Below are 26,376 nucleotides of genomic sequence, written 5' to 3'. Positions count from 1 at the left end.
AGAGAGAGAGAGAAACCTTTTGCTGTGTATGGAACCACACAAGCTCATGGCCAGCAATCTTCTTATCGGGCACATCGAGATATCAGTCCATTACAGAGACAAATGTGCATAAAAACATTGGATGGCAATCAAATAAGCATGTTCACACAATTAATCAGTCTCTCGCCGTTTCTAATTTGCTTTTGGGGAGTCTATCCCTCATGATACAGGAAAATAAGGGTTGTGCGTTCACTGCAGACGCACCGAAACTGCATTAGAGACTGCATGGCACATTGATCAGATATACTATTGAGCTCTGGGAAATTGACACTAAAATTGCCCGTGCGTGTCTATTGGATTGTTGGCTGTGATGCTTTGTGGTCACGCTTCAATATCTATAAAGGGTGAAAAATGCTTCTTTTTTTTTTTTTTTTAAATTCCTGAAATTGTGTTGGGATTTATTCAAATCATCTGACTTTCATTCAAAAGCTGAAAACTGTCCTAAAATCGATACATTTTGCCACCCAAGGGTGTCATATTGCAACTGTAAAAACGTTTCGAGCCATAAGAAAAACATATGAGCAGTTGCCATGTGGCATACATTTTGCTGATAAGGAGCAGGCTGTTTGAGAATAATTGTTTATTCATTGTATTTTTACAACTTTTGATGATATGTATACTATGTTTAAGTTGATTAATTAAAATAATCATCAAAGTATAAAACACGACGTCGTGAAATCGTTTCATCTTTCCTCACAATTTTCAAGTGTAAAGGACACCCACGAAAGGTCAGTGTTTTGTTAACATGTTAGATCCTCAGCCATACACTGCAATTGAAAAAGAGAAACTAAAATCCTCATTCATCCCCGAAACATAAATGCCATTCTATCTATGATGCTTTACATATACAGTATCACATTGCGCCTGACTCACTGTGCTCTGTTTCTTGCTGTGTTGCTTTTCCTCGAGTGCGTCCTTCAAGCGCATGTGGCGAACGGCTGAGCTATAGCCTCGGAGAGGCAGTGGCGCTGTCAGCTCAGATCCGTCTTCATTAAGACGGGTATGGCTCAATGGGAGACTTGCTTCCAAAGCATCAAATGTACAGCATCATAAATCTACATTAGGGAAAACGGGGCATCTCACGTCGAGGTGGGATACTGAGGGGGTGATAAATTGTGGAGGTCAGCAGTACTCTCCAAAATCCAGACCAAATGTATGTCTTCAGAGCCATTAATCGGATATCAGGGTGATTCAGAAAATTGCCAGTGAAAATCCTTGTGTCGTAATTCCTCATCTTTTGTTTGCGGTTTATTGACAGCCTTAGATTGCCTTTTTCATATGGAAAGGTCATTCACCAAGGCAACTTGCCAGGTGTTTGCAGAGCAGCAGACCATTGCTGTGTAGTGAATGCAATTATGGCTCTCCCTGAATATCTGATGACCTGCCAGTCCATCTCTCAACACAAGGAAAGAGCACTGGCATATTAAATGTGGCTAAACTAAAATGACTGTCAGTAGGGCATCGTATTGTGGGTTCAAGGGGCTTTTGTGGGTGACAGGTCATTACAGGTTGGAATGTCAAGTTGGCCGCCCACTTTTTCTGAACAATGAAATTCGATCAATTTCATTCCAAGCAGTTTGATGGATGCTTGCAAACCCCTGTAAGACAAGAAGGATCAAGTCGATGTAAAAACAAAACAACAGACAAACAAACAAAAATCATTTTGCTGAGCTAAATATACATTTATTTTTTCCATTGCTCTGCTAATAATGTACTTCTATCTCATGCATTTGCTAGCTAACAGCTAATCAGAGCCAACGCTGTTTTCCATATTGCAATTAATGGTCCATTCATTCAAATCAAATCTAAAAAGCACAAAGACACAAAAATCTCTTCATTTTTCAGAAATGCTGCTTTTACTTTGGAGTATTCCCGCTTGAATCGTGAATGTTTTCAGCAAGTTTCTGCATATGTGTGCATTTTATTGCATGAAAAAATGACTGTGGAGGGTATGATAAACAATGAATTCGCAGACAGATTCCTATTAAATTTGTAGTCAGACATGAATCCTGACCACCCCTGGCTACCACTGATGTTTATTGGTTCAGTTTGCTGGCTATATTGTAAGTGGATTAATGGGCTGCTCTCCTCTATATTGTGGGCCGGTCTCTTGGGGTAAAATGGAGCAAAATAATAATGAAATAGCCCTGCATTTGCTCAAAAAGATGTCGGCCCACCAGGCATTTGCCCTGTATGTCAGATGAGCGGTCCAGCCCTGTCAAGAAGTGGAGCGGCTTGAAATTTCCAAGTTCCTGAAATTTACATTCTTTCAGTGGGAGACCAACATCAACTCCTGCGACTGAGGAGGGAGCGCGGCCTGCCACAGGAGCTGTTGAGCCAGTTATATGCATTTATGCGAGAACAATTTGGACCCAGACAACAACTTCTTCCAGAACAAACAAAGGGTAACAAACTCTGACTATTACCTGGATGAACAATTCAACACTAATATAAAATTGGAAAATGCACTTTCAGTAATACACTTAAACAGTAGAAGTCTCTATAAAAACTTCACAAAAATCAAAGAATACCTGACTAAATTCAATAAATTCAAAATAATTGCCATATCAGAAACTTGGCTTGATGAAGATAAAACAACTGAAATGGAAATAGAAGGTTATGAAATGTTTGCAACTAATAGGGAAAACAAAAAAGGAGGGGGGGTTGCAATATATGTAGACAAAGCACTTAAATGCAGTAAAATCGAGAGATTGACAAACACAATAGAAAACCTAATGGAATGTCTAACCATTGAAATACATAATAAAAAGGCATCAAATATCATCATAAGTTGCATCTATAGGACACCAGGATCATGTATTGACACATTCAATAAAAAACTAACAGATATGCTCAGTTACAGCAACGATAAGAAAACACGAATAATATGTGGTGACTTTAACATTGACTTATTAAACCCAAATGGACACAAAAAAACAACCGACTTCATAAATACTATGTACAGCAACAGCTTTTTCCCAGTAATCCTGAAACCTAGCAGAATAACAGTTGACACGGCCACATTAATAGATAACATATTTATAAATAAGATTGACCATAAAATGGAAAGTGGACTTCTCATTAATGACATAAGTGACCACCTACCTGTTTTTGCAGTTTTTCATAATTATTTTGATAGAAAAGCTAAGTCAACAACTCGCATAACAGAAATAAGACTAAGAACCCAACGCTCCACCGACGCCTTTAAGCAAGACCTAGAAAAACAAAACTGGACCGAGGTCTATTCAAACGAAGACCCAAATACAGCGTTTGAAGTATTTCAGTCTACCATAATCTCCTTATATGATAAACATTTTCCATTAACTAAAGTCTCCAAAAAGTATAAAGACCCAAGTAAGCCATGGATAACGAAAGGCATAGAAAACGCATGTAAAAAGAAAAACAATTTATATAAATTGTTTTTAAAATTGAGAACTGAAGAAGCAGAAAAAAAATATAAGACCTATAAAAATAAACTAGTAAATATTATAAGAACCAGTAAAAGAGATCATTATCATGCACTATTAGAGCAGAATAAAAGTAACACACAAGAAATATGGAAGATACTTAACCAAGTAATCAGAAATAGTCCTAAAAAAATGGATTATCCAGAGTATTTTATCAAAGGCAAAAATACTATTTTGGAAAAAACTGCAGAAATAGCAACTGAATTTAATGAGTATTTTGTCAACATCGGCAGTAACCTAGCAAAACAAATTCCTGATCCAACAAACTTGTTTGAAATAGATAGATATGTAGAAAAAAACTCCTCCACGATGTTCCTTACTGCTGTAAAACAAGAAGAAGTATCAAATATTATAAAAACTTTTAAAAATAAAAAGTCAACTGATTGCTTTAATATTGACATGACAATAATAAAGCAGATTATAGAATATGTAGTGCGACCTTTCACGCACATATGCAACCTGTCATTCAAAGCTGGTATCTTTCCATCAAAAATGAAAATTGCTAAAGTTATTCCAATCTATAAAAGTGGAGAAAGACATCGGTTTACAAATTATAGACCAATATCACTACTACCACAATTTTCAAAAATATTAGAAAAACTATTTTCTCGCAGACTTGATAGCTTTATACAAAAGCATGCGCTGTTAAGTGAGAATCAATATGGCTTCAGGGAAAAGCGGACCACCTCAATGGCAGTTATGGAGTTTGTGGAAGCAATAGCCACTAATATAGACAACAAAGAATTTACTGTTGGGGTTTTCCTAGATCTAAAAAAAGCTTTTGACACAATAGATCACAGTATATTATTGAAAAAACTAGAAAGATATGGCATTAGAGGTGTAGCTTATAAATGGATAAAAAGTTATTTAGAAAACGGATATCAGTACGTGCAACTCAACAATAAAAAAACGAATCAACTAAAAATCACTCACGGAGTTCCTCAGGGGTCAGTGCTTGGTCCAAAACTATTCATCTTATATATAAATGATATCTGCAAGGTCTCAAAACAATTTAAATGTGTCCTATTTGCTGATGATACAACTTTCTACTGTTCTGGAATAAATCTGAAACAGCTCCTGACAACCGTAGAAAACGAATTAAACAAATTAAAAAACTGGTTCGACAGAAATAAATTGTCACTTAACCTGAAAAAATCGAAGTTAATTGTTTTTGGCACAAGACCAATCAAACACCAAGCTAAAATTATGGTAAACTCAATTGAGATAGAAAGAGCGTATGAAACCAAGTTTCTCGGATTAGTAATAGACTCAAAACTATGTTGGAAGCCACATATCGATAACGTAAAAAGAAAAATAGCCAAAACCGTAGGGATCCTCTACAAAACCAAGGAAGTGCTAAATAAGAGATCTTTGTACACATTGTACACTTCATTATTATTACCATATATGACCTACTGTGTGGAAATATGGGGAAATGCCTGCAAAACAAACACACTCCCTATTCTCAACCTACAAAAAAAAGCAATTCGAATTATTAATAGATCAAAATATACGGAACCCACAAATCCACTATTTATCAAATTAAATACGATGAAATTTTATGACCTGGTTGACTTTAAAATCGCCCAATTAATGTACAAAGCACACAATAACCTGCTCTGCCAAAACATTCAGAAGTTTTTCGAAATTCGAGAAAGCAGCTATGATTTAAGAGGTACCAACTTATTCAAAAAACTCAAAACAAGAACAAACATCAAGCAAAGAAGTGTATCTATCAAAGGTGTTAATCTGTGGAATAATCTCGAAACGGACCTGAAAATGAGTAAATCGCTTGCTGAGTTCAAAAACAAATTCAAAAAAATAGTACAAACAACCTACATCAATCAGAGTTAAAATGATAAATTCAAAACATTAAATATAATGATAAATCAGAACTAAGTTGATAAATAGAGAAAGGTATATAAATATCCATTATGAATACAAGAGAAAATTGACACAAGAGTGTCAGGGTGTGGAAGTATATAATCCCGATACAAACCAAAAGTTGTAAAAATATCACGGTTAAGGGTAAAGTATGAGCCTTAATGGAGACTTCTTTCTTCTTACTTTTTTCTTTTCTGATTGATATAAAAATGATTTATTAGATACAATCACATAACGGGGTAGGACTAGATAAGTTTTTTACTTCTTCCTACTCCCTTGAACATAATAACTGTGTTGAATGAAGATTGATTTCTTTCTTTTTTCTTTTTTTATCTACCTTATTTTCTGTCAAATTATTACTGTATATATGTTTTATGTTCAATAAACAAACAAACAACAACAACAATATACAGCAGTCATTGAATCAGTCCTATGTTCATCCAACACAGTCTAATTTGTTGCTGCCACAAAGAAAGACTAAATATGACTGCAACAGACTCTTAGGACTGCGAATATCACCGACTCCCTTCTACCCACTCCTCAGGCCTCATACACTGCAAGACCGAAGGGGAGGCAAAATTATATGGGACCCTCCTCATCTCGGTGACCAACCCTTCCAGCTCCGTCCCACAGTCAGGTGCTATCAAACAATGCATATTAAAACCGGCAGACATCCCAATTGCATCTTCCCACTTCACATTAATCACTTAAACAGTTGACTCAAACTTCCATGGTAAGCACTTTGCCAATCGTGGCCAATTTTGCCAGTATTATTGTAGCTTTTTCTCTCTATATATTTGTATAACCCACTGTTGATCACTATTTCACATGACTGGATGCTTAAAGGTGCTCAAGGACTTTCTGTATCATTTGAACAATCATATCAACATTACTGCACGACTGGTCACTTTATTTTGCTTGACGACTCTCCGTATCATTTGCACAGCTGTCATTGTTCAGCACAACCCCATTAGTGGTATCCCTACATCGCTTCACGACTCTTGGTAGTTTTGTCTTCCGTCCTAAGTGTTCTTTATGTTAAAGTTGCTTGTTGCTGTCATAATAGTGTTGCTCAAACTACCGGAGAAAGTTTCCAAGTGTATTCTTGCATACTTGGCCAATAAAGATGATTCTGATTAAAATGTGTGTATCACTTATATTTGCAATGACAATGTTGGCCGCATTGGGCTGCTGCTATCGGCAAAGTCTGTGTTTAGTGGCAATAATACGCATCAGTTCTCCTCTTGTCCACAAATGAGCTCAAGGCAGCAGCTTTGACAGCTACGAGTCCAGGGAGATGCTGCCCAGGTCAAGCGCTGACATCATAAGTCAATGGCTGGCTATTTAGATGTTGGCGGTGGTTGGAGACTACTGCTAACAAGCACAAAAGGGCCAATGAGTGGACCGGTGAAGGTGTCAACTGGGATTATACAACAGAAAGTGCTCATTTGTTTTCTTCTTCCACCTCCCAAGTACATTCAATCGTTGTTTCCACTTTGATTACAATGTGCTGCCAAGCATTGCTTGAGGCGTGGCGGGGCACAAATCTCTGGTTTACATGGATGTGTACGTGGAGGACTCCTTACTGTTGGTCTCTGTGGAAACATTGTAATCACCTTTATGTATGTACCCCTTGGGACGCAGTGCTGGAGAAGGCTCACTTTGGGGAACTGATAGCGAGGCGAGGCCATCCATTTTCAGAATGAATGAGCAGCGATTGAGAGACCTCAATGAAAAAAAAACAAGTGCTTGTGAATAACAGTCTTTAACTTTGGGGTGGATGAAATGAAGCTTTAAAGTCACAGCTGTTCAACCAGTCAGAGACAATTGAGGAAAGCACCTTCACGCCGGTGCGAATCCTTTCACAAATGCAATCCCTCGCTTGTTTTTTTTCCACAAATGTCTCCCAAGAGTTTTACAAGAAGGGAAGTGTTAAACTGAAGCCGCAATAACAAATTTACAGTGTACAGAGCTGGTAAGCAACAGCGGTGACATAAGACATGGCGTGAGGGGAATCTTTGCCTGAGCCACGGTGTTGCAGGTTTATTACATGCCACACAAGACTGGTTGCTAGATGAGTGGAAAATAATTATCTGTGGGGACTCCTCAACAAGCAAAGAACAATCAGGGCTTTTTTTCCCTCCTTCCTTTCATTCACTTTGACTGCTATGGGAACTATAATAAGGCTTAATAATTTGTGTCTCATTAGGATTGTCAATTCAAATCATACCTGGCAGTCATAAAAATGTCAAGTGATGTCATAAACGGTGATGGAAAACACATTTGGTTAGTGTTAGTTTCTTTCAGGCATAAAGCTGCTTGAGCTCATTTCCATAATACCTTTCTGTGCCCCATTAGAATCTTGGGAGCAGTTTGCCTTCATTTGAATGTGCCATGAAATTGTTTATATCTTTTCTGGTATTTGTCACTAAGGTGGCCACTGGAGTATAAAGAAATTCATGAATGAGAGACTTTGTCCGTGAAAGCCTCTGCGTTTGAAAGTTGTCGACTGGCTGCAGCTCAAACTGATTTTTATTTTTTTTTTTTACTGTCAAGCCTTGGATTTATATCAGATTTCACAGCAGGAAGCAAATTGGGTAGGAGATAGCAGTCAGCCACACTCGCCTTCTGTAGACCCACGAATAGATCATTTTGGATGCAATGTCCTCTTTTTACCTTTGCTTAACCTTTTCATACTTTGATTTTAATCAATGAAATCCAAGTCAAATATTCATGAGGTAGTCAACATTAGACATAGTTATTGACGACTGGCTCTGTTGACCTTGTTTGTGCGACAGCAGGAATACAGATTTCATTAATGAGAGGTCACTCAGGTCAGTTTATAGAAATGCTCTTGATCGTTAAAGGTCACCTTACTGAACACTCAAGGCAAAAACTGAGAGGGAAAACATTTTGCAGGACGAAGTCCGTGAGAGCACAACAAATATCCAGTGTGACACGTTTTAAATTTTAAGGCTGCATCACACACTTGAATCGTAAAAATAGCAATTTTGATTCAAACAAGCTACAAGAGTGCAGATGAAGGGCGCCGTCAGCAGAAGAGTAAAGCTTATCGGCAGTGCATGCCTAAATGACTACGTCAAATCAAATTACAAATTGAAATAGTACAATGTATTAGGAATCACAAGTGGTATTTTGAGTCATGTTAGATGGAATTTAGGGGTGCTTGATGCACACCTGTTGCATGTGTGTATAGCTACAAACTGCTCTGTCTGCCAATTTCTGCTCTGACGATTAAAAGGCCCTTAGTCAATGTGGATACAAGCAATTCAGAGGCATTTTATTGAGCTGAACATTTTCACAAGGAAAATGAGTCATATCAATCTCATAAATAAAGTGCACTATAATCATACAAACAAGTCCAACTATTGATCACAAATTCACGTATTGAACAGAGAAAAAAACCCAGACACACTTAATATCATTTCTCTTCAGCAGTGACATAAGGATGTGACGATCAGTAGAATATGGATTATTCTGTCATTGCGTTAATAAACGCCAGTGTGTTTATTTGTTTGTCCTTCAGGCAAAGTAAACTTCACCAGTCTTTTCACCATCATCATAATGACTGATTGTCCATGCAACTGTCACACATGTAAGGAAAAAGATCACTAGTCTCTATCAGAGCAGAGCTGCGGGATACAGAACATGCAACCGTAGTTGAACAAGTGAGTGGATAAAAGGGTTTATTGGGAGCCACGACAAGGCGGGCAGGAAGACTCATGCAACTTTCAGTGGTATGAAGTCATATTAATGTGTCACTGGGGGTCCTGGACAATAGCCCAATTCTTGCTCACACATCTGAATTGATGCTCAGATTGGCCAAACGTGGGTCCGAGTTTATTTCATACCTGTAATGATATCCCTCCATGTGGTCCCTACAAGCATCCCGGATATTGTACATCCAGCGCTTGATGCCTTTGCGGTTCAGGTAGAGCACCAACAGGAATATGACACCAATCAGTGCCAGTACCAACCCCAGAAAAACATATGAAGTCTCCAGCACGCCTTCCATGTTGCCCGAACACTTCAGCTGGGACTGCTCCACCTGCAATAGTGGCTGGCGCCTCAGACGTTCAGGGTCTGCACAGGTAAGGTTCTTCATGTCTGTGACCTGAGTGGAGTTCTTCAGCCACACCAACAAGTCATCAATAGAACAGTCACAACGCCAGGGATTCCCTACCAAACGAATATGAAGGTCTGACTTCAAGTTGAACTCAATCAGGGAGGTGGAAGGAACATTCCTGAGACGGTTGTGCCTCAGATCAAGGTCTTGCAGTTGCGGCAACGTTAGTATCCCATCGGGGATGGAGATGATGGAGCTATTCTGCAAGTTGAGCTTGACCAGGTTGGATAAACTTGCAAATAAATCATCGGGCAGAAGCACAAGATCATTGTTGGACAAATCCAAAACTGCCAGCTGGAGGAGGTTTCCATTCTCAAGGACATTCAGTATCCCCTTGACAGAAGAATGGTTGTGAAAAGACCTACTGAGGTTCAACACCTGCAATTTGTTGTCATCTGGAAAAGCCTTTTCGCTGAAAGTTTGGATTTTATTGTTGCTCAGATCCAGCCGTTCTAGGTTTGGCAAGTTATGAAACACAGTTTCCTCCACAGCCTCCATCTCATTGTCACTGAGATCAAGATCTGTTAATAATTCCAGGTGGCTAGGAAAAGAGTCCTCGTTGATGCTCGAAATGTTGTTTCCCGTGATTGAAAGTAACTTAGAATTGACAGGTATGAAATTCGGAATTGCGTCCAAATCCTGGTTTTGGCATTTTACTGTTTGCGAGGAACATGCACATTTTTCCGGGCAGCCCTGACAGGACCGTATGATAGCAAGAAGCAAAAATAACTGCATCACACCGTACATTAATGCATTCATTCGAATTCCTTCGCTTTGACACCAGCACGATGTGCTCAACAGGCGCATCTTGTCTTTTCCCATCTGTTATGGACACTGTGCGCAACGTCAGTCCGGAACAGTCACCTCCGAGTGAAGTTTTTCCCCACCTTGATCCGTTCCACTTCAAACTCAAACGCCATGAATCTACCCCCAAACCATCTTTACTGAGGTCTTCATTTCCTCGAGGGGGAAAGGTAGGGATGTACACAAACTTCTTCGCTTCGTTTATTCTCCAAACCTCAACGTGAACGTGCAGGATTAAAAAAATAACTAAAATCAACACGTCAGGTATTCAAAAGTCAAACTTGGTGAAAATAATTTGAACCGCGCCAAAAACGACAATGCACTTTGTCTCCGGTCTCCGGTAAATGCTATTTAAATATTCCTTGCTGTCAGACTGTAAATTGGAGTCTGCCGCTCGGTAACCTGGTGAGAAACTAAGGAGGGCGAATCCAAACACAACAGCTCCACTCCGAGGGTGGACCATACCATCATAATCCTCTGAGAGGGGTGCTTGCGTGGTGGAATTCGTGGAGCCTCACAGAAGCCTTAAAAGCTGTTCAAGTCTGAAATTCCGCGTTTTGCTAAATTGTAATTTGTGATTGTAATTTTAAAGTTATAATGACTGTGCTATGACCTATGGGACCTCTGAGGAAGCCCAGGTACAACAAATTTAGGGACAATGTAATGTAATGATGCATTAAAAATGCATATCAGTGACATAAATGTGGACAATTTTCCTTTTTCGTTTTATTTAGTTATTCATTTATTTTGGCGTGACATTAGAGATTTCTGCGTTGTAAACCAAAATATTGAGCAGGGGTTTTTGCATTTATGCATTGTGCAGAATATATATAGTTTATTGTATTGGTAGTTTTTATACTTGCTTTTATTCTGCCTTGCTTTGCCCTGCTGCCCGCGATCAGGTCGACATTGTAGTCAGAAACTGTTGTCAATTGCCTTACCTGGTTAAATAAAGGTTAACAAGTTTAGTGACCAGAGATATACAGGTACTTCATGTTTGACCAAGGCTACCACCTGGTGACGCCATTGCGCACCGGGTAGAAAACAGTCACCGACGCTCATCTTGGTGTTTTTGCAGCCTTTAATTATAAAGCTTCAAACAACATAGAAGTACTTGTATATCTTGTAAGAGCACATAACAATACTCACAGGGATCAGTGGGCGAGCTCGATTTTTTTCCTGTATCTTTGGATGGCCATGGGGTGGCCAAGGCTATTTCAGAGGCCCGCAAAACAAAAACTTGGAAACACATTTTCAGTAATCAACATCCACTTTTATGGTGAATAAAAACCAGAGTACCCGGAGAAAACCCACGCAGGCACGAGGAAACCTTGCAAACTCCACACGGGAAGATAGGAGCCGGAATCAAACCCTGCACCTGCACTGTCAGGCCAACGTGCTCATCGGTTGATCACTGTTCCGCCCTATGTGGAATCAATTGAAAGATAATTAAAACTTTGAAAACATCCACCCATTTTCAGCACTGTTCCTCCTGAACAGAATCACGGGGGGTGCTACTCACTCCATTTTTTTGTTTTATTGAGGTAGTCTCGTAGTACACAATGCAGAATTCTCATGCAAAACACGTCTCATAATTTGGGAGGTCTTGTAGAAAGACACAGAGTCCAATTGTGCTACTGCGAGCTAGCTTGAATTGAAATGTAGTCGTTTCACACAAGTCTTGTTCTATTATTCAACTTTCAGTGAGGTTTATCATTTTCTAACATTGACATTGTATTGATTGAATGTGTGATTGTCCTTACATGTTGATTACAGAATATTTCTCACTATATGCAATCTCACTACGTGTGTTTTATATGCATTCGATTATAGTTTTCCAATATTTCCACAGCACCGTCTCTGTCAAGAATGAGCCTCCAACCTGTCAGCGGTACAGCAGGTTATTTACAGTGAGCCTCATGTTTTAATCATAAAACATTTGCCGAACCATGCAGCGTCACATTTTTTTTATAGCTTCTATACTGCGATCAAATCAGCCCAGCAACATCATAATTAACAATGTCTCCCCAAATCATCTCAACAGAAGCTGTTCAGCATATCCCGTCAACTACTTTACACTGCTCCCGACCAAATAAGGTGAGCACAATCAGCAGGGACGTGCAGGCACGAAAGGCAAGTGAGGCAGACCCTCACTACCAACATCTGCTGGTCATTCTCTCCATGTGAGGTTTTCATCGATCCATCCATCCATTTTCTGATCCGCTTTATCCTCACAAGGGTCGCGGGGGATGGTCGTGTGTGGTGGTGGTGGGGGGGGGGGGGGGGTGCTGGAGCCTATCCCAGCTGTCTTCGGGCAGTAGGCGGGGGACACCCTGAACCGGTTGCCAGCCAATCGTAGGGCACACAGAGACGAACAACCATCCACGCTCACACTCACACCAAGGGACAATTTAGACTCTAAATTAGAGTGTTCAATCAACCTGCCATGCATGTTTTTGGAATGTGGGAGGAAACCGGAGTACCTGGAGAAAACCCACGCAGGCCCGGGGAGAACATGCAAACTCCACACAGGGAGGCCGGAGCTGGAATTGAACACATGACCTCTGCACTGTGAGGTCGACGCACTAACCACTAACCGGGTCGCCATGTGAAATTTTAAATGATTGTTTTAAATCCTGTTTTATTTTAGTTATATGGTCCGTGCTTTCCATTGATTTTCTTTTTTAAACCAATAATTATAAATTATTTGCCCCATTAAATAGCTGGATGTGCATATTTTTAATGCAGGATGACCGGGGAGTGAAAAGGCAAAGTGCTTGGAGCTTCAGCTTACCATTACCGACTCTGGCAGTCAACTTCTGCACAAGCGACGTTGTTTTATCACACATGTACTGCACATGGTGACATTCCGCAGTCTGGGGGATCTTTTTTCATGAATGTGTGCGACATTTAATCACTCTCCAGCACGTGGCAGTTTTACGTTCCGTTGTAGCTATGCGTAGAAGACGGCTGCTTCCTCGGAAGCGTTTTGGCCGCATTTTTCGCCGCATGACGTACTATACCAAAAATCGAGATGACGTAACTCGGGTGGTCAAAACAATGCGCATGTCCGTGACGACATTTCTTTCCGTTGCTATGATTGGTCAAAAGGAAAGATTGTTCGACGTGCACAAAATGCCGCATCGCCCAATAGGCTCAAAGTATTGTTCTGAATGTCCCGCCTTCCTTCAGCTGTTATTTGGTGATGTAATACTGTACCGGATAGGCAAGGACCTAGTTAAATTTATGTTACAGTGTCAAGAAGAAAATTATTTGTAGGAATGGAACAGTCGAGATATGCAGCTAATGTGACTTATTTTGCCATCTCCTTTTCTTTGTTTATCTAGCGGAAGGTAGTGTGATTGTTTTCATATCATTTGGTATTTCATGTCGGCTATACTTGTTTGCGATGATGTGTCAGTCAATTTAGCTATCTGACTAATCCGGACGAACGTCCAGTCAAATGTAACATGACACTTAGGTTGGTTTTGTCCTGCCATGATTTTCATTTTTACGACACAAAAAATACAAATTCCAATGTATTTTAGCCGTCTCGCTTCGGAGCTACACCTAGCTCAGCCACCAAGCTTGTTGGGGATCGGTGTGAGATTCCTCCAACTGAGACATTTCTTATGCTTGGAAGTTGTATTAAATGAAGAGATTGGCGAATTACACTTCTTGACGAAGTAACTATGATGCGGCCTGCACTTGAAACTAGCTACCCGACTACAATGCTAATTTAGCATGCTTGTTACATAACACAATAATACACTATTATCAATATATGCCATCAAACATAATGTTCAAGCATTTGTAGCCCTAAATGCAGTTCTAAAGCACTTTGAATTTTCAACTTTAAGAACATAAAATAGCTTCATGTTTTCGAATGAATAACACATTTCAGTCAACTTTTATTTTGTGGGAGGGTTCCATTTTGTTCTAATGAAATCTTTGTTTTTCAATGTTTCTTCTACAGGTTACTGCTTCAATTATGGAGTTTTGAAAAGCAGTGTGTGACTTTTGAGGGGAAAGGGTGGCTTTCCCCTCAAGTTGATGGTTAGACTGCAGGCTGTGAAGGTTGAAGGAATCATTGAATGTGTTGCCTTTTGTAAATTATCTGGAGAGCTCATAGAGAACAAATTATTTTTTTGTAATATTTGATTGCATGGTTTGGTACACAAGATAAAACACTTGTTAGTGTAGTGATGCCATTTGTGAAAGCACCTTGGCTTGTGGTCAGCATTTTATTGAGATGGTAGACTGAGAAAGTCTCCCAGTTTCTGGGGTTGCTAGGGTGCAGTGGAAGCTCAACACAAGCACAATTCTAGCACCCCGCAGGACAAACATCTCAACCTTTCGTTTTGTTATTTTTAGGCTTAATGCACTCAACCCCTATTGAGGGAAGCCTTTTTTCACTAGAGATTGTCACTGCTACAGTGTGTGTGTGTGTGTGTGTCTGTATTTGCAGCTTCACATTGCTTTGTCTTAGGTTTGATTAGTAATTTAGAGTAGACTGTCAGACGGCAGCAGGCCTCAATTTGAAGATTTTGGGTAGCCCAGGATGAGTCTGGAATTGTCAGACTGTACCCCCAAATGCCGCTCACTGGAGCATGCAAATGAGGTGGTAGCAGCAATAACGAGTGGTTCTGAGGGCCAGTTACGAGCATTCTTAACGTCACACTGCCATAATGCAGCAACTTTGCGAGATGAACTTGGTCGCACAGCATTGCACCTGTCTGCCTCACTGGGAAAGAAGGCCATACTGGAGTGGCTGCTGGAAAATAAGAATGCTGACTTGACAGTGAAGGATAAAGAATCAGGCTGGACCGCTCTGCATCGCAGCGTCTTCTATGGACAGATCCACTGTCTCCTTTCCCTGACCAAGGTACATGTTAGATGACAAGTTTAAATTTTATCAAGTTGGTGATCACTGAATGGGCTGTTGAAAAAGACAATTAATGTGAACTCTCAAAATTAAGTTTCAGTCAGTTTATTAATGGGAGTGTTGTCATGCTTTTTATGTCTAGCATGGCGGAGTCCTCTCCACTCAGGATAAGGAGGGTCTTTCTACCCTGGACTTGATTATGAAGGATCGACCACCTCACGTCACGTTGAAAAACGCGGGTAAATGATGTTTTACATTTATCACACTATGATTGGGTGATTTGAAAAATAATCCTGTACAGTATTACATTTATGAAAGAACTGAAACTGGCTTGAAAACGTAAATACTAAATATTGCTTTCCCTGTGTGTGTGCGTGTGCGTGTGTGTGTGCGTGTGTGTGTGTGTGTTTTAACGCATTACAGATCCGACTGAAGTTTATACATGGGGAAATAATACAAATTTCAGCCTTGGGCATGGCAATCAAGAGAGTCGATTGCACCCTGAGCTAGTGGATGTCTTTGCCAGGACTGGAGTTTATATTAAGCAGGTAGGCTTTGTGTTTTTCACAACTTGCTTCCCCACACCAAACATCTCACTTTCAGGCTGTGTTCTAAATTTCCGTTGCACTCGTCAAAGTGGCCTGCTTCTACAGTTGAAAGAAAGTTTGTGGACCCTTTGGAATTAACTCTATTTCTGCATGAATTGGTCATGAAAAGTGATCTGATCTTCATCTAAATCACAACAATAGACAAACACAGTCCGCTTGAACTACTACCACACATACAATATGTTCTCATGTATTATTATCGGACACACCATGTAAACATTCACCATGTGTGGTGGAAAAAGTCAGGGAACTCTTGGATTTAATCACTGGTTGACCCTCCTTTAGCAACAATAACCTTAATCGAATGTTTCCTGCAGTTGCAGACCACACCTGCACAACGATCAGGAAGAATTTTGGACCATTCCTCATTACAAAACTGTTTTACTTTAGAAAATGTCTTGGCAGGACTGGTGGGAATTGCTCTCTTGAGGTCATGCCACAGCATCTCTATTGGATTGAGGTTAGGAGTCTGACTGGACCACTCCAGAAGGTGTAATTTGTTCTGTTGAAGGCATGCTGTTGTTGATTTTCTTCTGTGCTTTGGGCCATTGTCCTGTTGCTTCACCCATCTTCTGTTGAGCTTCAATTGGTGGCAGTTGGTAAACTTGGGAATTCATCTTTCCTTCGATGATAGCAATCTGTCGAGGCCCTGAGGGAGCAAACCAGCCCCAAACCATGATGCCCCCTCCACCATACTTCACAGTTGGGAGGAGGTTTTGATGTTGGTGCTTTTTTTCCTCCACACATAATGTGATGCGTTCCTTCCAAGCAACTCAACTTTGGTTTCATCTGTCCACAGAATATTTTGTCAGTAGTCCTGTGGAACATGAAGGTGATCTTTTGCAAACTTCAAATGTGCAGCAATGTTTGGACAACAGTTGCTTCTTCTGTGGTGTCCTCCCATGAACTCCATTCTCTTTCAGTGTTTTACGTATTTTGGATATGTCCACAGAGATGTTGGCATGTGCGAGAGGTTTTTGTAAGTGTTTAGCTGACACTCTAGGATTCTTCTTCACATCTCTGAGCATTCTGCACTGTGAACTCAGCTTTAGGGGACGGCCACTCCTAGTTAGAGTAGCAACAATGCTAAACTTTTTCCATTTATAGACAATTTGTTTTACCGTGGACTGATGGACATCAAGGCTTTGAGAGATAATTTTGTTACCCTTCCCAGCTTTATGTATTTCAACAATCCTTGCTCATAGGTCTTCTGAGAGCTCTTGTGGTGTGAGGCATGGGTCACATCAGTCTTGAGAAAAGCAAACTTCTAACTGGTGTGTTTTTCATCTCATTGATTGGACTTCAGGTTGCTGACTACTGACTCCTATTAGCTCATTAGCCTAATGGTTCACATACTTTTTCCACCCCCCACTGTGAATATTTACATGGTGTTCAATGAAAAAAAACTTAAAACAAATAATTGTGTGGTATGAGTTCAAGCCGACTGTGTTTGTCTATTGTGACTTCGATGAAAATCAGAACACATTTTATTCTCAATTTATGCAGAAATCCAGGTAATTCCAAAGGGTTGGCCTACTTTTTCCTTGCAACTGTATTCAAAACTCATGACAGAGCAGTAGGTGTCGTGTAAAAACAGGGCATTATCAGTTCGTCCTGAGAGGACACCACCTGGGTACCCCAGCAAAACACTCTTGTCTCCCGAGTCCTGTGTTATGCAACTCTGTTTCTGGAGGAGACAGGAAATGAACTCCGACAAGCGTGTGTGTTTCAACGGTGTTATGACCACATCCAACATTCTGTTATCATATTTATAAATCAAGTACACTGTGAGGGCACAGTCATGTCAGCAGTGCACATACTCCATCCATCCATCCTTTCTCTAATCCTCTTATCCTCACAAGGGTCGCGGCGAGTGCTGGAGCCTATCCCAGCCGTCTTCGGGTAGCAGGCAGGTTACACCCTGAATTGGTTGTCAGCCGATCGCAGAGCACACATAGACGAACAACCATTCGTTCTCACAATCAGACCTGGGGGCAATTTAGAGTGTTAGTGGACATTATACTGTTATTATCCATTTGTCACTTAAGCCTGGCTTTGCATCAGTAACTCCCAGGCTGTGCCAACATGGATACAATTTCCGGCATTATTTGGAAACACAAGAAAGTTCTTGGTGAGAGACAACATTCTGGTCTTCTGTTCAGGACAGGATGGCAGTGTTTGCGTTAATAGTTGTCCTGAACTGTTGTATTCGTCATCTTGGGTCATTTCATGAACCCCATTGCGGTGTAAGTGGATCTAATTTCATGATCGCGTAATGACTCTGTGGCACTGCATGTTATTTCCCTTGTATTCTTAGTCCACTGCAACAGGTGCCAGAGGTTAAATATTAATTCCACATAGACACATTTTAATTAAAGGAACAACGGTGATGTGTGTGAATGTCCACACCAAAGTCATACTTGACAAAACACCCCTGTGGTCTATTGAGGGGAGCTATGTATTAGTCATGATGTTTGCTTTTCTAGTTGTCCGCCAGCCTTTTTGTTGGCGTAGTCTTTTACTATCACTACAGGAGGCCTTGGCTGATGGAGATGGAAAAAGATGACATCATGAGGTCAAATTGGAACAAGTCTTTGTGCAAACAGCAATTTGAGATATGAATTGGATTTGTCCTTATACTGTAACGCATTTGTGGATGTCCTGTCTGTGCTATGAAAGTGTCATTTGTTATTGTTCATGATATTTTAAGACCTAAAAGGTGGTAAATTCAGGTAATTAATGCTTTTATTTGTCACTATTTTAGGTGGTGCTCTGCAAGTTCCATTCAGTTTTTCTATCTCAAAAAGGTCAGGTTTTCACATGTGGACATGGACAAGGAGGACGGCTTGGCCACGGAGATGAACAGACTTACCTGGTGAGACTTCTTTGGCAGGATTTTGGTTAAAAACTAGAAAAAATGCAGTCTGTCCTTGTTTTCTAGTAGAATCCTACTATATTTCTGTGACAGCACTGTAACTCAGATCTGTACATGTTTCATAACGTGCCAAAGTCTATCGCTAAACTATGCTAACATGATAGTAAAAGTCTTAATGGCAGTGATTGCTGGCTAACTAAGCCAGAGGGTAGCCAGCCCCTCTCACAAAGTCAGCTGGGATAGGCGCCTGCTCACCCGTGCCCCAATGAGGACAAGCGCAATAGAAATACATGGATAGATGCATGAGCATAACTATGGACTGTACTTGTTTTGCTTTCATTTGCAGGCTGAATTGACACCACACTACCTGTCTTGAATTAGACAATTTCCCTGGTGCTTCTAATTTTGCTACCCTGACTCTCTTCATCACTCCCAATTCTACATTATCAACATACTTCCTAATAATAATAATATAATAAATATGCAATGTAGTGCCTATCCTCTAACCATTTGTAAAACATCCAAGCAGCATTTCCTCTAGTTTGCACGTACGCGGTTTCACCATCATTTCACTTTCCTTCAGGTTCCCCGAATGGTGGAGGGTCTGATGTCCCACCACTGTTCTCAGGTGGCAGCAGCAAAAGACCACACAGTGGTGCTGACAAAAGAAGGCTATGTTTACACTTTTGGGTTAAACACCTTCCACCAGCTCGGTTTGGCTCCTCCACCAGCTTCGGCACATGTTCCTAAACAGGTGAATATGGTATATTAGAATATGGGTGATCCTTGTTTCAATTATGTCATTATTCATATTTTGTAATTTTGAGTCTGCAAATGCCTTTCTATTGTTCATCTAATTTTCTCTCATTCTTTCGTATGTAGGTGTTTTCCAAGGCACTAAAAGGGAGGACTATAATTGGAGTTGCAGCTGGCAGGTTTCACACAGTTCTGTGGACTAAGGAGGCAGTTTATACAATGGGACTCAATGGAGGGCAGCTTGGTAAGACATGAAATAACTATTGTGGCTAGGTGACATAGCGTTTAAAGACCATCCATAATGTTCGTGCCTTAGAATGAAGGGTAAAGCCTTTTTTTTTTTTAAATTGGGGAACCTATTACTATGTCGACGGTAAATATTATACTGTATACAGTAATCCCTCGCTATAACGCTGTTCACCTTCCGTGGCTTCGCTGTTTCACGGATTTTTTTTGTCGTTTTTTTTCATGCTTTTTTTTTCAAACGGTGAATTGTGTTCTGCATCCTGATTGGCTAAGAGGCTGACCAACTGAACAGTCTCTGCACCTCGTCTCTGTACAGCTTGCCAAATTTACCTTTGCAAATTTTTGGTCTTTGGTTTCACTGTATCAGTGGTGGATGCTGGTCTGTCAAGGAGGGGAAGCTCAATTTCGGCCTACATCATAAAATGTGTCCGTTTACTTATACATGAATTCTACTCTCCGTTCCTTTTCAAAAAAATGAAAAGGATACCTTCACCATAAGATCGATGATTGGCTCATTTTGCTGTCAATCAAAAAGAGATTCAGCCTCAGACAGATCATCCAATCATCATGCAGAAATTCTGAGCTTCTTGGCCAGCCCATAAACGCCCACTGTCCGTAGACTCTCAGAGACGCTGAGCGTCCAATGGGCGGGACAAAACCAGCATTTATCCAATGACTCGTGTCGTTTCAATGCATTGGGACAACCTACACTGAACTCTTGAGACGCCCAACGTCAGCGCGGTCGACGCTCAGCGTCCACACAGTTTAAAGCACAGTGAAGCTACGGGAATGAATGAGAAGAGAGTCGCGTCGTAACCAGTAATAAGAAGCTGATTCGGAACAAAAGTTTAGTGCATTGTAGCGCATATTTAGTCAATGACATGTCCTCACAATTGAACGTACGCACATATATTTGATCACTTACTTTTTGACATTTTAGGGGAAGCGGCGCTTCCCTTGCAGTCTTAGAGCAATCACCTCTGCATTGTATACATAGTTCAGTATTGTATAATAACTGTAAAAAATAAAGCTGACTATCAAGTACCAACTACAACTTTATTGTCAAATGTGCTGTATGTGAAACATACAGCGCATTTGAAATGTCTTCCTTCTCACATTTTTTGCTTTTTTTAAAATTTATTTATTTTTTAAAATAAATCCTACTTCACGGATTTCACTTATCATCTTTTTGGAACGTAACCCCCACGATAAACAAGGGATTAGGGTACTCATTAGGGTACTGTATATCATTCAAAGGCCTTTTTTGTTTACATTATGAAACAAAAACAACAACAAAAGAAAAACAATTGCTGTTTTAAGGCCCAGTATATGGTTTGGTTTTCAGGTTACTTGTTGGACCCCAATGGCGAGAAATGTGTCACAGCCCCACGGCAGGTATCTGCTCTGCACCACAAGGATGTCACCATAACAATGGCTGCTGCAAATAGTGGCGCTACTGTGATCGTGACCGAGAAAGGAGATGTCTACCTGTTGGCCGAATACCAGTGTAAAAAAATTGCTTCACGGTCAGTAAAACACCCATCACAGCAAAAGCGAATTTTTTGCATACATTTTATAAAATCCATCATTATTAATGATTCATCTTGCTGGTGATAGAGCATAGTCAATTCAAACTGTACAAACAGTGGCCTGTTTAATAAAAAACGATCTAGTTTGCTGTCCCTCATATGACAGCATACTAATTAACCACCTGCTTATTACAAGATGGTAGTTTCAGGTTGTGTTTTAGGCCATGATGATTGTCTGGTCTTGGTCCCATTCAGGCAGCTAAATATCAAGAAAGTCCTTGTCAGTGGTGGAAATCTTGACCATCGTGTAAGTCCACAAATACTAAATGAATGCGGGGGAGAAAAGTTGTCCATCTTGGCTTTGGATGAAGCTGGTCGGGTAAGTGCAGGCAGAAGTAAAAGAGAAAATTACATTCTTTTTTTCCAACTAAAATGACCATGACATCATTGCTTGTTAAACCATGTGTGATTCTCTTTACAATTATGTGACTTTAATTATAAACTACGGGGAATTAAAGTCAATAAGATGATTAAGATATTATTATTATTTACACAACTATCACTGCATTTTCACATGACACCCATTGATCAGGGCAAAGTGTACATTGTACAGTGCTTCCTGCTGAGTATATATGGGCTACAGAACAAACGGCAGACACTCCTGTTCATTGCGCTTGATGTGACATGGTTGGCCAGAATTAGTTTTTGGATATAAATGTGTATCGTTCATGTACTTTGTATGAATACTATAAATGAATTTTTGCTTTCTTTGCTATCTATTCCATTGTCTCGTTGGAGGCCTAGAGATGGAAATGATGACTAAGATTTTTCACCAACTTCTGTATTTTTCCATCCCTGTCAGGTGTTCTGCTGGCGCTCCTCAGGTAGCTCGATGAGACAATGCCGGTGGGCGTATGGGCGCCAGGTTTTCATGTCTGACATTGCTCTCAGCAAAAACGGCATGATGTTTGTGACTCAGGAGGGGGAGGGATTCAGTGGCATGTGGGCTGGAGAATATAAAAAGTACAATGAGAAAAAAGGTAAGTTGAGGGAAATTGTGATAACTTAAATCATGTACATATAGTTGTTGAATCAGCATTTTGTCAACCTACTCATTGCTTGATTATTTATTAGCCTTTTACTGCAATGAGAACAATGCATATTGACTGGTTGATTATTAAATATTGGTATGAACGAAATATTGTAGTTGTTCTAATATATATATATATATTTTGTATGTGTTCTTGTTTGTTTGTTTGTTTGTTTGTTTGTTTATTAGAGATGAGTGTGGAGGTTTGTGGACATTCAAATGTTGCCACAATGTTTGAGCGAATTCGTCTGGAAAGGCTTCCCTACATTCACAGAGCTGTCAGCATCACTATGGACTCAAACGGTCGAAATTTTGGATTGCTTCAGGTTGATCCCAAAACAAGGTACAGGATCATTGGATTGCATAAAATTCCAGGCAATTATTGCTTGACCTAAATCAGTGGAAAGCAATAATAGACACGCAGACAGGGATCGGCAACTTCAATGCTGGTGGGAGCAACAATTTTTTGTCAGTTGTACTGGTGGGGCACATTAGGCCATGGACTTCCTTACCAGATGTATGACACATTCAGTTTTAAATATGGACATAATGCACGCATACGTGCAAAATAATCCTCTTAACACACAAGCCCAATTTCAATGAAGTTGGGACGTTGTGTTAAACGTAAATAAAAACAGAATACATTTTGAAAATCATTTTCAAATTATATGAAGTTGAATACACTACAAAGACAAGGCATTTAATGTTCAAACTAAGAAACTTGATGTGGCCTCTTTGCTTGTCATTCACAAGCAAAGATGAGGGAGGTTCACCTCTTTGTGAACAACTACGTGAGAAAATAGTCAAACCTTTTAAGCACAGTGTTCCTCAATGTACAGTTGCAAGGAATTTAGGGATTTTATCAGGTACGATCCATAATATCATCAAAAGGTTCAGAGGCTCTGTAGAGGTCATTGCATGTAAGCGGCAAAGCTGAAAAACAACGTTGAATGCCCGTGACCTTCGATCCCAGATGCAGTACTGCATCAAAAACCGACATCATTGTGTAAAGGATGTCACCACATGGGCTCAGGAACACTTCTGAAAACCAATGTCGGTAAATACAGTTTGGTGCCACATCCGTAAGGGCAACTTAAAATTCTCCTATGCCAAGCAAAAGCCATTGATCATCAACACCCAGAAAAGCTGCCGACATCTTTGGGTCCGAGCTCATCTAAGATGGACTGATGCAAAGTGTTCTGTGGTCTATGAGTCATTTCTTTCCAAAATGTTGATGAAAATTGTGGATGTTGTGATGCAGTGAAAAAGCTGCACCTTGTTGAGGTGCGGTCTACTTCTTTTTCTCAACCGCATGCAAAAGTCTCCGTCTTATCTGGTAGGCTGCTACGTCAGCACTTCCAAATATGGGCAGACTGGCCACTGGGGCACTGCCATCTGTTTCTCTGTCCTGCTGCGCAACCCTATCACTCAGAGTGCGGTGAGAAAAGAGCTTGAAGGTTCCTGAATACTGGGTTCAGTTTTAAATCATGGATGTTTTTTCTACCACTTTGTGGCCAAAACTACTCCCGTATTTAATTCTTTTCAAGTCGGAGTATAAATAAAAAACAAAACTTACACACTGTATTTTCCTTTTTTCCAGTTTATATGAGATTCCCAGCATTTCTCCACCCTCCTTTGCCACACACCTCCAGAAACTTCTGGAAGAAGCGCATGAAATGGACAGTATCCATGATGTAACACTTCAGGCCGGCAATCGCACCTTTGCGGCTCACAAATATATTCTGTCTATGAGGTCTGAGTTCTTCCGGAAACAGTTTATGGCTGAGCGTTGTGGGATTGATGAGGAGCTTGATAAAGAAGTGAGGAAGAGTGAAGACGCTGTGGGCTGCGACTTGTTCATTTTGGAGAACATTCCACCGGACATGCTGGAGTATGCCCTGCACTTCATCTACACAGATAACTGTGAGTTACTGGTGCACGGAGCCCGACCTAGACACCATGGAGCCCTGATGGAACAAAGCCAGGTGTGGAATATAAATCATACCCTAGTTATTTTTGGACGATGTTCCCTTGAGTTTGCCAGCAATAATTTTTCAGAAGAGGTCAGAGTCTCATCTACTGTTATGTCCTGTAACTACTCTCATTTTGTATTGGGCAGGATTCAGAGGAGGAGAGGCTTATCAGCAGCCTGCAGGACTTGGGCCTTAGAGGTCGCTCAGCACTGGAAGTGTATCGTTCCCTTCCCATAACAGCCAAAGGAGATTGTAACAAGGCCACAAGCAAAGGCTCCAAACCTGGCAAAAAGGCGAAAGGCAAAGGTGACAAAGGTACCCATGAAAGAGGGGACAACCCCGTGAAAATTTTGCAAGGAGTAGCAAAGAAGCTTGGCCTGGGCAGCCTGTCTGCACGGTGAGTTTTATGTTCTGAACCCTACATGACAATCCTTTTGATTTCAGTTTCTTATGAAGATACTTTATTTTTCCTCGGCAGACTGGATGGTGTCAAATATGAGGGTGGAAAGATCAATGTTATACACAAGAAAACTGGCAACAACCTTAAGTTCAACCAAAAGAAATGGTAGGTGTTCTAAAACTGTCGTATGTTATATATATGCAGAGTGTTTTGAGATGAATTGCTGAATGTAAAAAAGAAGAAAAAAAACTCCTTTCTGCTTGTGACTTACAGTTCCTACCTATGTGACGTGACTCTGAAATCAGAAGATGGCAAAGAGTTTCCTTGCCATAAAAGTGTCCTCTGTGCGAGACAAGGTACGAAGTTGAATAATCAAAAGTTTTTTTTTCCAATCAAAAACATCTGACTAGGTGAAATTACATTTGCACATGGATCTCTTATTTGATAGCAGGTTCACAATTCTTGAATCCATTGAACATTAGAGTTTTTGCAGATCCTCTGCTTGAATTTCTTTGTAAAATAATGTATCAGAATACCGGTAGAGCCTCCCGAAGGAACCAAAACACTGCAACTCTGCTTACCTTTTGGCGTTTACATGATCGTTTTGGCTGAGAAACCTTCTAAGGGGGCGGTGATGATGTAAATTAGGAAATAGCCAGCTCGCAGAAGCTGTATCGAAATAGAGTTAAGATTGACTTGTCTGTTCAATTTCCCATTCGAAGGGTAGCATTTAGAAAGTCCGTTTTGATTTCTCCTATAAAAAAGTTTTATGTTTGTCAATTTTGGCAGAATATTTCCACAGTATGCTGAGCAATCCGTGGATTGAGGTTTGTTGTGCTCATTTATTTTTTCTAACCAGCTTGTCTGTGGTGCTTAAACTAAACTATTCACTTTCCAGTATCTTGGCATATCAGTTACACAAGTTCAAGGGCTGATGCTTTGTTCCCTCAGGCTACAGCTTGTACTGCGCTTCGGATGCCCACAAGCTCAGACATTTTGTTTGGCATTCTTGAGTATATTTACACAGATGATTGCCCCACCATTAAAGGTAACTTTACATGCTTGAAAGACAGATTTTGTAACCCTGGTTGTTTTTATTTACATGGGCTATGAATACATTTGAAACTTAAATATGCTCTTGTCCTATTTTTCACTCCAGAGTCTATGAATGTGGCGTTTGTCTGCAACGTGCTTGTTGTAGCTGATCAGCTGCTGATCACACGATTGAAGGAAATGTGCGAGGTCGTCATCACAGAGAATTGTATGTCACTTTTGTATTTTTTTTTTCAATTCCTCTTGCTAAAGTAAACTGTAGCCTAACTACCCTGCCGTATGCTACACATCATGATTAACTTGAGTTGAATGAGAACGTTTTTCAATTCACTATTCTGCATCTCTAAGAGTTAAAGGTAAACTGAAGGCAAATTGCAAGAAAGTATTCTATATGTGCTATCACTAGTCTTGCATTCTGGTCAATATTGTGTTTGTGGAATTAAAATTAGGCAGATGAGTCAATCCCTTCTCATCATTCTCAGAGCGCTGCCATTTTGATCCTGAATTGCCCTCTGCGTTCAACTGAAATCGACATCAAAGTGCCTCTAGGCTCATACTGCTAACTTCACTGTTCACCTGTTTTCTGGGTTTGATCACGACTAGTGGGGGCACATAGAGCA

General features: G+C 40.3%; 2 protein-coding genes across 3 annotated transcripts in view; one reads left to right on the top strand and one right to left on the bottom strand.

The window, feature by feature from the left end:
- Nucleotides 1-8,670: 8,670 nt before the first annotated feature.
- tpbg (trophoblast glycoprotein) lies at nt 8,671-10,732 on the bottom strand. The gene has a single exon (XM_086113700.1). The coding sequence runs from the start codon at nt 10,357-10,359 to the stop codon at nt 9,205-9,207; it is 1,155 nt and encodes a 384-aa protein (XP_085969826.1). The 5' UTR covers nt 10,360-10,732; the 3' UTR covers nt 8,671-9,204.
- A 2,812-nt stretch (nt 10,733-13,544) lies between these two features.
- ibtk (inhibitor of Bruton agammaglobulinemia tyrosine kinase) overlaps nt 13,545-26,376 on the top strand; it is a 28,211-nt gene continuing 15,379 nt past the window's right edge. For both annotated transcript variants that reach the window (XM_086113163.1, XM_086113162.1), the window contains exons 1-18: nt 13,545-13,694; nt 14,318-15,226; nt 15,369-15,465; nt 15,650-15,774; nt 18,599-18,709; nt 19,293-19,463; nt 19,592-19,709; nt 21,057-21,237; nt 21,496-21,619; nt 22,103-22,280; nt 22,520-22,673; nt 23,931-24,315; nt 24,450-24,700; nt 24,782-24,868; nt 24,977-25,059; nt 25,493-25,530; nt 25,655-25,751; nt 25,863-25,964. In XM_086113163.1, coding sequence (XP_085969289.1) covers nt 14,903-15,226; nt 15,369-15,465; nt 15,650-15,774; nt 18,599-18,709; nt 19,293-19,463; nt 19,592-19,709; nt 21,057-21,237; nt 21,496-21,619; nt 22,103-22,280; nt 22,520-22,673; nt 23,931-24,315; nt 24,450-24,700; nt 24,782-24,868; nt 24,977-25,059; nt 25,493-25,530; nt 25,655-25,751; nt 25,863-25,964 — 2,626 coding nt within the window. In that variant the 5' untranslated portion in view covers nt 13,545-13,694; nt 14,318-14,902. The remainder of the gene's footprint in view (nt 13,695-14,317; nt 15,227-15,368; nt 15,466-15,649; nt 15,775-18,598; nt 18,710-19,292; nt 19,464-19,591; nt 19,710-21,056; nt 21,238-21,495; nt 21,620-22,102; nt 22,281-22,519; nt 22,674-23,930; nt 24,316-24,449; nt 24,701-24,781; nt 24,869-24,976; nt 25,060-25,492; nt 25,531-25,654; nt 25,752-25,862; nt 25,965-26,376) is intronic.

This window comes from Hippocampus guttulatus, chromosome 6, assembly GCF_054856545.1.
Source record: "Hippocampus guttulatus isolate MCC_2025c chromosome 6, RoL_Hgut_1.0, whole genome shotgun sequence".
NCBI classification, from domain to species: Eukaryota; Metazoa; Chordata; class Actinopteri; order Syngnathiformes; family Syngnathidae; genus Hippocampus; species Hippocampus guttulatus.
This window is presented reverse-complemented; position numbering and strand designations above follow the sequence as displayed.

Excerpts from the sequence above, each read along its gene's own strand:
- tpbg (XM_086113700.1), bottom strand. The coding sequence starts at position 10,359 with ATGGGAAAAGACAAGATGCGCCTGTTGAGCACATCGTGCTGGTGTCAA.